General features: G+C 38.5%; 1 protein-coding gene across 1 annotated transcript in view; it reads right to left on the bottom strand.

The window, feature by feature from the left end:
• Positions 1–13780, bottom strand: part of MSH3 (mutS homolog 3) — a 125842-nt gene that overhangs the window by 103281 nt on the left and 8781 nt on the right. Inside the window, 3 exon segments of the mRNA XM_019472521.1 lie at positions 10483–10651; positions 11702–11851; positions 13177–13294. Coding sequence (XP_019328066.1) covers positions 10483–10651; positions 11702–11851; positions 13177–13294 — 437 coding nt within the window.

Raw genomic sequence — 13780 nt, 5'->3', positions numbered from 1 at the left:
GTTGGCCAGAGAGGTGGTGGAAGCCCCAGCCCTGGAAGCATTCCACGGCAGGTTGGAGGGGGCTCTGAGCAACCTGATCTAGTTGAAGATGTCCCTGCTTATTGCAGGCGGGTTGGACTAGATGACCTTTGAAGGTCCCTTCCAACCCAAATTATTCTGATTCTATGAATACCACCTTGCTCTTCACAGTGTTCTCTTGGTTCTTCCTCAAGCCCTAACAAGAGATGTTTAGTAAAAAGGGAAATGCATAGCCCAAAAGCAGTGTAAGACATGCAGTGAGATGGTGTGAAGTACAAAAAACCCAGTGAAGCTGTCCAGGAAAGTTCTCCTTCCTTCTCAGAACCCTGCACTTCACCAGCATACGTGAAAGATGAAGAAAGGTAGAAGGGTCTGACCTGTGTTCTCCCTAGGATGCTATCTGAGGACCTGCTGCTTCTCTCTCCTTCTTAAGGTCCCTGTCAGCCATTACTTTGTATAGGGATATGTAGAGGGAAAGAACAGTACCAAGCAGTCTGTTGCAAGGAGTGCCTGAAATCTTGCTGGAGATGGGGACAAGGGCACCCTTGATACAGGAAACAAAAGGGCAGAGACATGAGGAAGTGGCAAAGACTCAAGAAAGCAGGTAGCATAGTTGTAAAAGAATAGGCAGAAGGGATGGAGGGGCAGACAGTTATCTTCCACCTGACAAGAAGCAAGAGAGACAGGCACAACATAAGACAGGAACAGATTAAAGTATATTTGCTAGAAATTGTTTTTAAGTACATCCATCTGCCTCTGCAGAATGATTCTTTCACGTAAATGGAAAGCAAATATACATACATGAAACCTTTTTACATTAAAAAATACTGTATTACTAAGCTTTGTACTGGAAGAGTTAATTACTATAGCAATGATTTCAAATTCTTCATTAAGAACTCAGAAAATATCCATGTAAATTTAGAAGCAAACTTAAGTACGAATTTCTAACAATCATTTTTACTATTCCAAATTCCTAGAGGAAGAGTCCATGCTTAAAGTATACTCTTCACAGCTCTAATTTACTGAAAGCATCTTACCTATACCATACATCAAAAAGAACATCTGTTAAAAGAGAGACAAATGTTGTAAGGCAGTCAAGCACAAAATTAAACTGTTAAAGATAGCCTGAAAGATAAAGCTTGTTCCGTTTTTCAGTTTGGTAGATTGATGGGACATAAAAACCCATTTCAGTTTCATTTTCTTCAAAATTAAGAAAATGAATACATTCTGTTTTTATGAAAAACAAATATATTCATGGCCCTTCTCTCTTCCCTAACTAAGGAGGGGTTGGGAACCACCATTACAAGAGAATTATTCTCCTCACTCTAGTATCACTGCTACCTGCATGTCAAACATGCAGTTTCAGTCTTTCTTCCTCCCATACTCGTCTCACTCACATCACTACATTGTTTTGATCAAAATTGCTGAGATTCTAACTCCTAGCACTAACAATGAGGGAAGGAAATGTGGGAAGAAGTAACGGCTGAGAAATTAACACGTCCAAGGTATCCATGATGCCACTGTTTCACAGGGAAAGGTTTATGTCCCAAGGCAACTTCAAAGAAGAATAAATTACAGAAAAGAAGTCATTATTAAAAAAAATGCTAGGACTTTAACAAATATACCACCAAACATTCATAGGCTATTAAAAAAAATTTTAAATTTGCATGCCAGCTGTAAGAGCTTAAGAGTCCTTCTCCATTTGAATACGTGCACTCTAGCTGCAGGTTACTGCAACACTTTCAGTGATATCTGGAACAAAGGAAAACACGCAACTGATGTGCCGGTTGTAAGAGCGAGTTGGTATCAGACATACATATGCTGCTTCATAGTATGTTAGCCCCACCACAATAGATCAAACTGTACACATGCATTTACCCTTACAAAAGACCATTTAGATTACCTCTGCATGAAAACAGACAAGTTACCTTCACATTTAAAACACTGAACATGCACACTGGAAGTTACCATGGACCAGCCAACATGCAGGACAGCCTAGAGTATTGGAGTTACAACAGCAAAGTACTGATGTAACTGGATCCTTCAAAAAGGATTTTACTTTCATTCAAAACTCACTTTCAGTCCAAACAGAGTTGCCAGTTGTGTTTGGGGTTTGGCTATTTTTAAGAAAAAAAGCCACTTACCTTTTGTTCTGGTCACCTCAAAGCACACAAAGAAGTAGCTGGTTTACTGTAAAGACCCAAGCACTCCCTAGGATCTGTACAGTTAGTTACTGGGACATTCAACACTTTTGCAAGTCATTTATATCTGTACTTTAATATAGGTGAGACAACTTCCAGTTTTAAGTGTGTGCATGTGTGCATCCCTTCCCTCTTCTCACCTCAGTACAGCATGCAGTTGCTATACTGACAACAATTGTACAACCCTCCAATTTACACAAGCCTGTCAGATATAATCACCTGCTCTATCATGAAAACCTCCAATACGTTTAACATCTATACTAGCTTATCAGCAGAGCAAACGTCCATTGGTAAATGTTCACTTTTTTGAATGACAATTGCATTATCTGAAAACTGGAAATTAAATTACTAATACGAATCACATCAGAATAACAATGCCATTTGGGTTATCTGAATTTTTTTTTATTAGAGCAATGTTCTCTATCTCAAGTTGAAAAAATTTCAAATGTAAATGAGAATTGTTACTTCAAATTAGGATTATGGAACTTGGGAATTTATTACCATTCTCTACCAAGTCACCTAATGCACCGCAACTCTTTTCCTCACAGATGTCTAGGGAAAATTAGTTATTACTAACAGCTTGCTTTCATCCCCTCCCTCCCTAGGACCAGGACCAGCAGTGCTCCAGCATGGTAGTGCCACCTCCTGGAGGACAGAGGTGTAGAGCTCCAGGCTCCCATCTGGGTTTGTAACTGTGAACTTCAGCACCCTTCCCTGCCTGAGAAACTTCGACAGTTGCTGTGAAAAGTCAACGGTATATAAATATATACTGAGAGAAATAAGCAAGTAACATCATAACGACCAGAGAGGACAACAAAAAGTAGAATTACTTACATGTCACCTCCTGCCGTTTCTGATCTATCCTATAAATAATAAATCAAATAGGTGCCAAAACAAATGCTTTAAAGTTTTCATTTTCCTGCTTCTTTCAATAAGGCAGTTTTTTTCCCTAATTAAAAAGTTAATTTTTTGACAGTAAGAAATTGCACAAGCATCAAGATCAATTTAATCATTCTTCATTTAATAATTTCTGGCTCAAATACTGGAGGAAAAAAAAAGCCAAAACCATGACTATCACTAATCAGTGCAAAAATGCCACAAATACAGACCCTGAACACAGCATGTTTTCCATGCTGCTTGCAATCACATGAAGAACAATGTACCTTTGAGCCAGGTACGAACTGCTGGGGAAGCTTATCAGGGCACATATCTTCACTTTTGCCTGGAGGAATTTACAAAAACACATCGGCTGGTCAAGGCCTGCAAAGGCCAGCTGTTACTGTAACAAGCAACGTTAACATTTTTTATCCAAGATACCACCCAGGTTAAGAAAAGTGCTCTGCAGTGCATTTAGACACAGTACTTTGCAACTGCCTTCCCACATTTTTCTAGTGACAATTCCGCATGCATAACGGCACAGTAATTTCATCTAAAGGATGCCATATGCCTGTGTTGTGTCCCAAACTGTGAAGGGCGGTAAGATAAAGAAGTAGACTTCACACATAAGCAATTCATCAAAAGAGATTTAAGCCCGATGCTTCCCTCACCTGCAATGCCATAGAAGACAATAACGAACTACGATATTGAGAACAGCATGTTTCACGACTGCAGCAAGATTAAATAAAAAAAAAAAACCTGTCCAACAATTCTTTCAGGTCATTACATGATTTGATAATACTGTTGTGATTTGCCCCCCCGTCTATTCAAAACAAGTGAGCTACATGACCAACATTCTTCAAGCAGCTCTCCATACAGCTGAGTTGCCCAGGCCATGAATTGGATTATTAGCAGTGCAAAAAGCCTCTTTAGTCAGTAAACATCTGTTCAGTTGATGCATTTGTTTTTTGTATTTACGGAAAATAGCTCACATGCTGTTTTTGTACTTTACTTGCTTTTTTCCTGCTGCAAATTGAACTGCTTGTAGCTTCCATTTATACAAAACATTCTCAAGATGCTTGTCACAGCTTGCCTTTCACTTAAAAATCCATGGGAATATTAAAAGCTATACAAACCATGAAACCACTAGTTTTTATGATTACCAACCCTTTAGATACTTTTCACTCCTCTGTTCAGTAATTTCATTTGCAATACACTTTACTCTCACTGTAACCATTTGGTGTCTTGTTTTTGCCACTACAAGCTTCTCGTCCTTGCTCACCTACAAACCTTATGAGCTGAGCTACATAAATATATGCACGTAACTGCTACCCCTTTTAAAAACTCAGCATTAAGTATATGAACGCATCCTCTGATCGGAGCAACCATCAGCTACATATAAAGATCCACAAAATTAAAAGCATTTTATTTTCATTTAGAAGACTTCACTGAGTTCATTTCAGCTGAGTTTCTACTCCTTGACTGATGACATAAATCCACAACTCTATCCATGAGAGCAATTAGCAATGAATAGCACTATTGACCAATGCATGCAATAAATCAGCTATAGCGCACTCCTATACCCTTTACAACTTAACTTATAAAGACAGTTGTACTTCCCATTTCAAGTAATCCGAAGCACTGCTGTATTCTACTACAGCACCACACATACTGAAACAAAAAAAGGCAAAAGGCATCTCTTATTCTTGATTTCTGATAAAGTACAATCGGGGGGCAGGATGACAAGAAGCAAACAACCAGCAGTCAAATATCACCACCGGCTATGCCACAGCTAATGCTCTGGGCTGGTAAGAGATCATGACAGGGCTGAAACTAGAGTAACACACCTGTGGAGCAATACAGGTACCCAAGAGACCACAACTGATACGACATTAAAGGAAGAAGTCACTGCTAAAACAGAGGGGTATCAACACTGCACTGACTTAATGTAAACAGAAAGAGCTTGAAACGTTATAGAGGTCCTTAAACACAAGGAAGAAAGCCTGCATTGCATGTAATGATGGAGGATCAGCTACTTAAGGGATTCAGCCCAGGAATAATTTGATCATACCAGTGAGCAGGCAGGATGATTTTAGTTCTCAATGGATTTGAGAGAGAAGGGAATTCCAGGGAGCAAACTCCAAGCCAAAGGCAATATTGCAGTACTCAAGCGAAAACACAAACCTGAATGCCATAATCAGAAGGAAAAAAATCTTAGACATATTACAGTGAACAAGTAGCAGACCTAGCTACAGCCTAAACAAAGCAGCGCATGATGGAGGTTGTGTCAAAACTGCCTCCCAGATTACAGGTCAAAGCTAATAGGAGGAAGACATTATGCTCTGCAAACAGAATAAAGTGAAAAATCTGTGGGCATAGACACGAGGTTAGTTATCGTACCATCCTGATTTTAGATTGTTGGCCAGACATCAAACAAGATGTGTAAAAAAACAAAACAGTGCAGACTTGGGTGAAATAATGCTTTGGAGTTGAAAGTGAAGTACTTGTGATCAGTGTGTTTTTACACAGTGTCAAAGAATGCTACAGAATAAAACATTACCAGCGTTCACATAAAAAAGGGCAAATGGCAAAAATATAAAGAGGAGCACTGCAGCACTCTTAAGATGCATTGGATAGAAGTACCACATTTTTCAATGAAACAAAAAAGGGCCACATGAGAAGAGCAAGAACAACCAAAATGGATAGAAGCCTCAAAAACGATTTCAGGAAGACCACTACAGGCCAACTTTTAAAGCAGCCAATACGTCAAGGAGGATGGGTATTGACCCTTGACTAGGAAGAGCCTGCAGTACAAAACACAGTGTTCTCCTGTAAAAACATATGTATTTTTTGAAGGCAAGGATGTTTTCCTGGTTTTCTAGAAAGAAGGAAACTGAAAGTGTTAAAAGATTTTCCTCCAGCCAGGCCAGCATTTGCAAACAGATGTTACTAACTGTTCGGGAACAGAACACTACCCACCAGAACAGTTTGTTCTGAACCAGTTTCCATAACCTACTTTTAACTTACGCTTTGCTTTTGAAGGCAGGCTCTCCACCAAAACTGACCTCCAGTTCAGTGTCCTTGAATAGTACTTTCTAGTCATTAAATGTGTCCTTGAATAGTACTTTCTAGTTATTAATTTTATGGACAATGTCTATCATAACATTGGCAATAGAAGCATTTCATTTACCACCTGAAACAGCAACATGCTAGAACCAAACGAACGTGAAACCATGCCACACATTTCAACACATTTGCTTCCATGAGTTTTAAATTACCAAAGGGGAAAGTTTGTAACTTGTAACACAAATCTACACCACAAGTTAAACTATTTTTTAAAGCTTAGTCAGGTTGGTAAACACCAGATTGTAATCCAAATGGTTAAGCGAAATCTTTACAAAAAGATGGATGAGTCTAACTTCACTTAAATCAGTGGTAAAATACCTATTGAATAAGGCTCAGATTCGCCTCAATTGAATAGGGTTCGAATCCCCCCCCCCCCCCCCCCCAGTATGCAATTTAACTAAACTGGCTTCATACTAACTGAATTAAAACTCCACTGTATGAACAAATAATACAGCTAAGTAATCTTACTACAGTAGCATTCAGCTTTGCTCACTGCTCATTACATTAATGTCCATGCCTAACTTAGCCATGGAGAATTTCAAAACCAGGACCAAATCTTCCACTTACACCGCCAACTGCTTTCTTGGGCACAGCTCAAACTGCTGCTTTTAGACAGTTCTTAAAACAGCTCTGCTGCTGCTTCAGTCATTTATTAACTTACTGTAAAATTTGCTTCAATCTTCCTATCACGAGACCCAGTTTACAGCCATGTATAAACGTGTGAAACCATTTTCTCCACTGATCTGCAGGATAAGCAAACTTTTCACTAACACTGTACTGCATAAAGCTTGAAAAGTGAAGAGGCCACTTTCCATTGTGTATTTTATTTGCACTTTCATTTCTGACTCAAAACTCTTTACAACTATTTTACATTCATCCACAGAGATAATTTCTACCATAATGAAGTACTCCTTAGGCTTAAGTAGTAGATCTTCGTGACTGTCAACCAGATTAAAACACTAAAACCTTTCTGGTGACTTATTTGGCTCTTGTTTCTGATAAAAACAATTTTAGAACAGCAGCACCCTGCCACTCAACTGTTTTTCCCTTCTGTGACAGGTGTTCCTTTGATGTAAATTCAGCTGTGAAAACGTGCACAATACCAAAATAGAAGCACCACTGTGAATGGCATAGCTGAGCCTGGACATAGCTGTGATGGCAACAAGAAGAGAATAGGAAGAGGGAAGCACAGCATTCTGTAAGGAGGAAATACATACATAATGTATGTTTTATTTTTGTAGATTAAAGGCAGACAGACATGTACACCAGTATATAATATTCACATTTGGTCTTTGTATATTTTACAAAAAAAAAAAAGAGATACAAATTGAAGGAAAGCACACAGATACTTTCAACTCTGTCAATATAACCAGATTACGACTGCTCTCATAAAGCTGCAGTGATCTATCTGGACTAAATATTTTAATTTTTTTAATAACCATCAGCACACTCTTTGTGCTGGAGGAGACCTAGGCCACATCACCTTGGTGGCTTAGTGCGAAGTTCTAATATGTAACATCCAAAACCAAATCATCCCCCGAGTTACTCAGACAACCCCTGGTGCAATTCCTACGTGACATGGGCACGCAGTGAGCAGAAAGACCCTTCTCTTCTCTGCCCCTGACTACTCCAAACCGTACACCTCCTGGGACTATTTTTCTCTCCCATCTGTACCCTGTTTTTATAAATTCAGTGGTTTTCCACTGCATTACAAATACACAAAAAGATGAGGAACTTTCTTAAAACACAAGATCCTAGTTCCCATGGTTTTAGCCAGAAAGGTCTTCAAAAAATTAGAGCAATGAAACCTTTCCCAGCTAATGGATGATTCTCATCAGGAGTTACTAGAAAAGAGCAGACAAAGAATTAAGTTACCAGGTAATGCACAATAACCAAAAATGAATACTTCAGACCACTCAATATTCATTAACATAAAGCTACTGCCTGTATAAAAGCAATTATATAAAAACTGCAGCCTAGTTAAAAGCACAAGAGCAGCATATTGGAACCACTCAAATTAATATTAAATACTTCAGAGCCCTCTAGTGGTTAAATCTTTGATACAAAAAAATCCATGAAGAATTGGTTTTGAAATAAGGCTACTGAAGTGTAGTGATGTGTTTTATTTTTACCACTCCCACGTAATTAAGGACATTTAGGCTGGAGAGCTGCCTAGTAAATTACCAGAAAGGGGAAAAAACCTACAAACTAGTATCTGTTCACAGAATCAGCTAATGGCTGGTATTTTTTGTTCTTAATAGAAATGAGAAGTTACTTACTAACATTCTCAGCTGTGCACAAAAAAAAAAAAGAAAAAAATACAATCACTCTCTCAAGCCTGCATCAGAATTACCTTAATGCACAACTAAAATACTTGGTTCTGAAAAATGCACTTGCTTTGTCGGTTTATTACATCATTTTACCTTCCTCTGGATTCCACAAAACTGTCAGTGCACAACATCAGCAACAAAAAAACCAAAACACACAAACAAAAATAAGAACTGTTAATTTTCATCATGGTATATTTAAGAAATATTTTTTATATACTCCTATGGAATTGATATGCAAAAGAGAAAGTTAGCAAAGTAAAAGGATTAGCAAGGCAAAAATGTACATCTGTTGGCAACCGGAAAAGGTTTGTTACTTCCTAATCTGGTATTTTATCTGCCCAAGTCTTAACAAACTATTTTACTGCCAGGAAATACATTGCTATTGCTTGCTTAGTACATCTAATTGGAGTTGAGCTTTTCAGCTCCTTATGGCTTCGCAGTTCATACATGAGCTGAGGGAAGAGGAGACCCTAGTATGACAAGAACACGCTTCACTACAAGCCTAAGCGTCACAACACCACTGAATGATGATGCATACAGCACTTGCACAAGCCACATTTTCTTAAGATCCCTAACACCAAATCAGATGTTTTCAGTCCCTCCTCTCAGTCTTGCCTCTCTATACACGTGCCCTTGAAAGCTTGATAGCTGAGTACAGCAACATTTGTGCAAGTTCCTATAATGTGCCACAAAATCAGCTTTTCCTGATGACTGCCTACCCACCACTTCATGTTTTGTTTTTTTTTTTTAATAAAAATTCCCTTTTAATAAAAGGGGATGAAGAAGGATTACACTGGCAGGTGGGGAAACAAATGCCTGTGGAGCAGACTGACTAAGCAGCTCAGCCGTCTGGAGCATTAGAGGAAGCTACAAGATGACGACTTGGACAGAGTTTAAGTGAGGTAGTCAAGGTACAGAGTTGAGTGTCTGTCAGGTGGCAACCATCCATGTGACTGTGATGCATTTGCCTATCTTTACAATATGGGAGGTGATGATATTTGTATCATCCCCCCCCAAATACAAAACTTTGCCTATATAATACATTCATTTTTCTTAGGCTTTCTTTAGCTCCAGTTTTGTTAACACGTGAAAGAAAAATATTATCCTTTCTGACTAGTTCATTCAAAATGGACATGCCAAGCTCTAAGCTAGTTCCCTATAGCCCAGAGCTGCATGGTTTAAAAAAAAAAGTGAAAAACTGGTATTTTCTCACACAAATTGCATCTGCAAGATTTTGCAAGTTCACCACATATGTTCAGAGGATTGCTTTATCCTTCATTTATCATCCTACAAATTACATCTTATTCTGGCTTTATTCCATAGTAAAACTGATATAGAAAACATGTAACATTTATTCTTGAAATACACAAAGAGAACTCAAAATATAAACAGATGATTAGTCATAATGCTTCCAAGTCTGTATCCAAGTTCAAGATAGTGTAATGGGACAAACAGAATGAAATACCAGTTGCAAAGGTTTTCTACGCCTATCCACATTAATAGAAAAAAAGTTTCATGCCTTTTAGAGATCTTAAGACTACAACAAACAAGGAAAATGGCCACATAACACCACTTTCAGATCCCAAAGATAAGTGCATGAGCTCTGAAATAAATCCAACAGATCACATGATCGGGAGGTGGGAGCAAGACAATCTAAATGAAAACACCAAATGTTTAGGTGCGTAAATCTTTCATAGGCCTGAGACAGAAGCCATGAATTTCAGTCTAAATACAATGTAAGAATGAGTGCCCAGAACTCAGTGGGATTTGGCGAATTTTCAACCCAGCAGCAAACTACAGCCATTTTGAAATGGGCCTTTACAGAACTATACATCCATGCTTGCTTCTGGATCTAAACTCCATCAATAGCTATGTTGTAATTAAAAAAAAAAGGAAAAAAACCCAAACAACAAAATCCCCATAGAACATACCTCATAGAGGTTATACTGCTGATGAGCTTTTCCGACTGATCTGACAAGCTAGATGGAAGTATTATTTCAACTGGCTGCAGGCGCAAAACCCGACTCTCTAATTCCAAGCGAGATGCACAGTCCCGAAAACTGTCAAAAATTACGTGGGTTGAGATAAAAACAGTTTTACCTGTCAAATAAAATAAAAAAAAAAAAAATAGAATTGAATATTTAAATTTTCAGGGAGTGTTCCAATGACTCAAATTGTTAAGCCAGAAAAGAAAATTTATGGTTTATAGCACAAAATTATATAGCACCCACATGCTTAGTTGAAGTGGCAGATCAAAAAATATAATGGTGTTTTTCAAATCTATAATATGGTAATAACTTCAAAAGACTATCACAATTTTGTCTTGGTAAATGATAATAATACCTTAAAATGGTAAATGTGCTCTTGTTATCATCAGTCCATCACTGCTCAACTTTTATTAATAGGCAATAGAATTCTATTCTATATAATTGGAAGTCTATGGAAGGTAGATGCAATTCAGCCTGGAAACTGTCATTCTAGCACATGCCTTTCTTGTTCTCTCCCAGCTGCAGTGTGACATTCAAATACAAGCACAATCAAGATGCTTTTAAATGAATGAACTACCAGCAGGCTGGGCTTCAGTTATCACTGTGTTTTGCCAGTTAAACAATCCCGGTTTTAATCTTCACCATAAAAAAGAATACAAATATCAAGTGTAAACTGTAAAAAAGCGTAAGTCTCTTCCCGTAAAGAACAGTATTTTGTAGAGGAAAAAAGTGCTCACAAGCTTTAAAATACTGACCCTAAAAATATTTAAACTTTAAACTTAGTAAAGCATCTGAACTAACAATTTCCCTGTATTTTGTTAAAACACAGCTATGTTTTCAAGTGATATGGCAGCAAAAACAGTATCAGGAATATTCAACTACCAGCTCCAAACCTTTTCTGTAGTTTTCAGCCATCACATTCACACACAGATGATATCTTACCTAAACTGCACCTTGCTGCCAAAAGAAAAAAAAACCCACACCCCCAAAAAATCTAAACAACAGAACAATCATGAATTTAAGAAGATAACCACCCACCTCTAAAAACAGAAAAAACACCAATAAAACAACCCAACTCCCCCCTCCCCCCCCAAACCCTAAAATACTGATTCCACCCCCCCCCCCACAAACCCTAAAATACTGATTCACCTGTGAAACTAACTTACCATAATGCCTATAACAATGTCACCTTTCTTCCTGTCTTTTAAGTTTTCTCCATTTTCACAGATACAGAGGAGGTAGTTATCAGGGACATCTGTTGTTACCTCTTCAACATCTACAGAATCATCTAGCTTCAGCAAAGGGTTCACATGTAACAAATGTTAAAAAAAAACCCAACCCATAATACACAGGTTTTGGTGGATTATTCATAGGTCCTTCCAGATCTAAGTCCTTCTGAACTGGATTTTGTGTTGGGCTTTCTAGACTAAAGGTCTGCTTGACTTTCATTAGTTTGACTCCTATTAAGATTTTAGTGAACTTCAGATGACTGTCAGCATGAGGACTGAAACCAGTGGTTGTCTTCACAGGACAGGCAGTTACACGATGCACAGATTTCATCAGCTCATGCAAAGGCCATCTTTGACTATGTCTGTGGGTCTCCCCATTCAAGCAAGAACAGCTATGTCAAAAGTTAAACCAGCGCTGATTCTGCACATGGGCTGCTCCACCTTGTCATTTTGACTTCATATCCACAAACCACATGCACCTAACAGAACAAAATAAACGCACTAGGTATGCAGCAACGGAAAAGCAGGCAATACCCTGAGTTAAACAGAAGTCTACATCTTAGCAGGAGCATTAGGTTAGCTGCATTGAAAGCTTTCCGCGTATCTATCCACCAGATTGGGTCATACTGCTGAGCCTGCTTTCACCGAGTTTGCCAACCATTATAACAGAGTCTGTGAGTACACCAGAAGTTTTCTGACAAAATCTCAGGACTGTGTTATCTGCTTCTCTGATCTACTCCTTAAGCGCAACCTCACAGGCATTAGTCTAACAATCTTTTTAGCTCTTGGTATCTAGTAAGTACGAGTTTGAGAAATTAAAGAAAAAAACATGAGGTAGATAAGGCAGGAGACAGGAAAACAAAAACTGGAAGGAAAGAAATTAAGAAAATAACTTCACTGGTTAAAAGCTGTTTCTATCTCATTTTTGCATTTTCTTTGTTACAACAGTCAGGAGTTAATTACCCGGCCAGATTTTTAACAGTCCATTGATTTTATCACCTTCTTTTCACCTAAAGCAAACTGTTGACACCAAATAGCCAATTCCTCCTTCACACCCTCCTGAATCACTAATGCTATGTATTCCTAATCTGGTGAAACACCTAGTTGAAGACAAGACCTACAGAACACTGTAGACTTGGGAAGTCCACTCTCTGACTTCAGAAAGAAACTACAGTAAACACAAGCTCTGCTGTTTCACAACAAACCTAAAGCCCTGAAGAGATTAAATTCTTTATAAAGCCAGCACGATGTTTTACCACAACAGAAAATTAAAGGAACTTTATTTCCTGCTGCCACTCTTATGTCGGCCACTGGCTACTCATGTTCCACCTAGGTGATAATACTAGAATTATGGCCTCTCATACACCATAGATTAGAGTCTGAAACCAAATTTATTTGAAAAGGATATCTTCTCCAATAAGCGTAGACTTTGTGTAGAGAGCAGTCAGTTTCCGGCTGAAGACAGAGCTTTTATTTTCTCCCGCAGCCTTCAGTGCTGCAGTTTCCATTTGCTTTATTACTCCAACCTACAGGCACACAGACAAGAAGGAAGGTTAGCTCTTTGATAATAAATCATTTTTTTTTATTATTTTATAAATTTGGTTATCTTTTAAGATGTGCAAACTGCAAGTGCATCATTAAAGCTGAGCAGGAAGGGTAGAGGCTAGCATCAATCTTACTAATGAGACCATAAAGCACTCCTTTTCCTTACGCTCTATCCACTTCTAACTGCCCTCTCAACTTCTCCCCCCGTGCTTCTTGTTGTCCTGGTTTCAGCTGGGATAGAGTTAATTTCCTTCCTAGTAGCTGGTACAGTGCTGTGTTTTGGATTTAGGGTGAGAACAATGTTGACAACACACTGATGTTTTAGTTGTTGCTAAGTAGTGCTTACACTAGTCAAGGACTTTTCAGCTTCCCATGCTCTACCGACTGAGAAGGCTGGAGGTGCACAAGAAGCTGGGAGGGGGCACAGCCAGGACAGCTGACCCCAACTGGCCAAAGGGACATTCCAT

Source organism: Aptenodytes forsteri, unplaced genomic scaffold (genome assembly GCF_000699145.1).
Source record: "Aptenodytes forsteri isolate BGI_AS27 unplaced genomic scaffold, ASM69914v1 Scaffold388, whole genome shotgun sequence".
Taxonomy (NCBI): domain Eukaryota; kingdom Metazoa; phylum Chordata; class Aves; order Sphenisciformes; family Spheniscidae; genus Aptenodytes; species Aptenodytes forsteri.
This window is presented reverse-complemented; position numbering and strand designations above follow the sequence as displayed.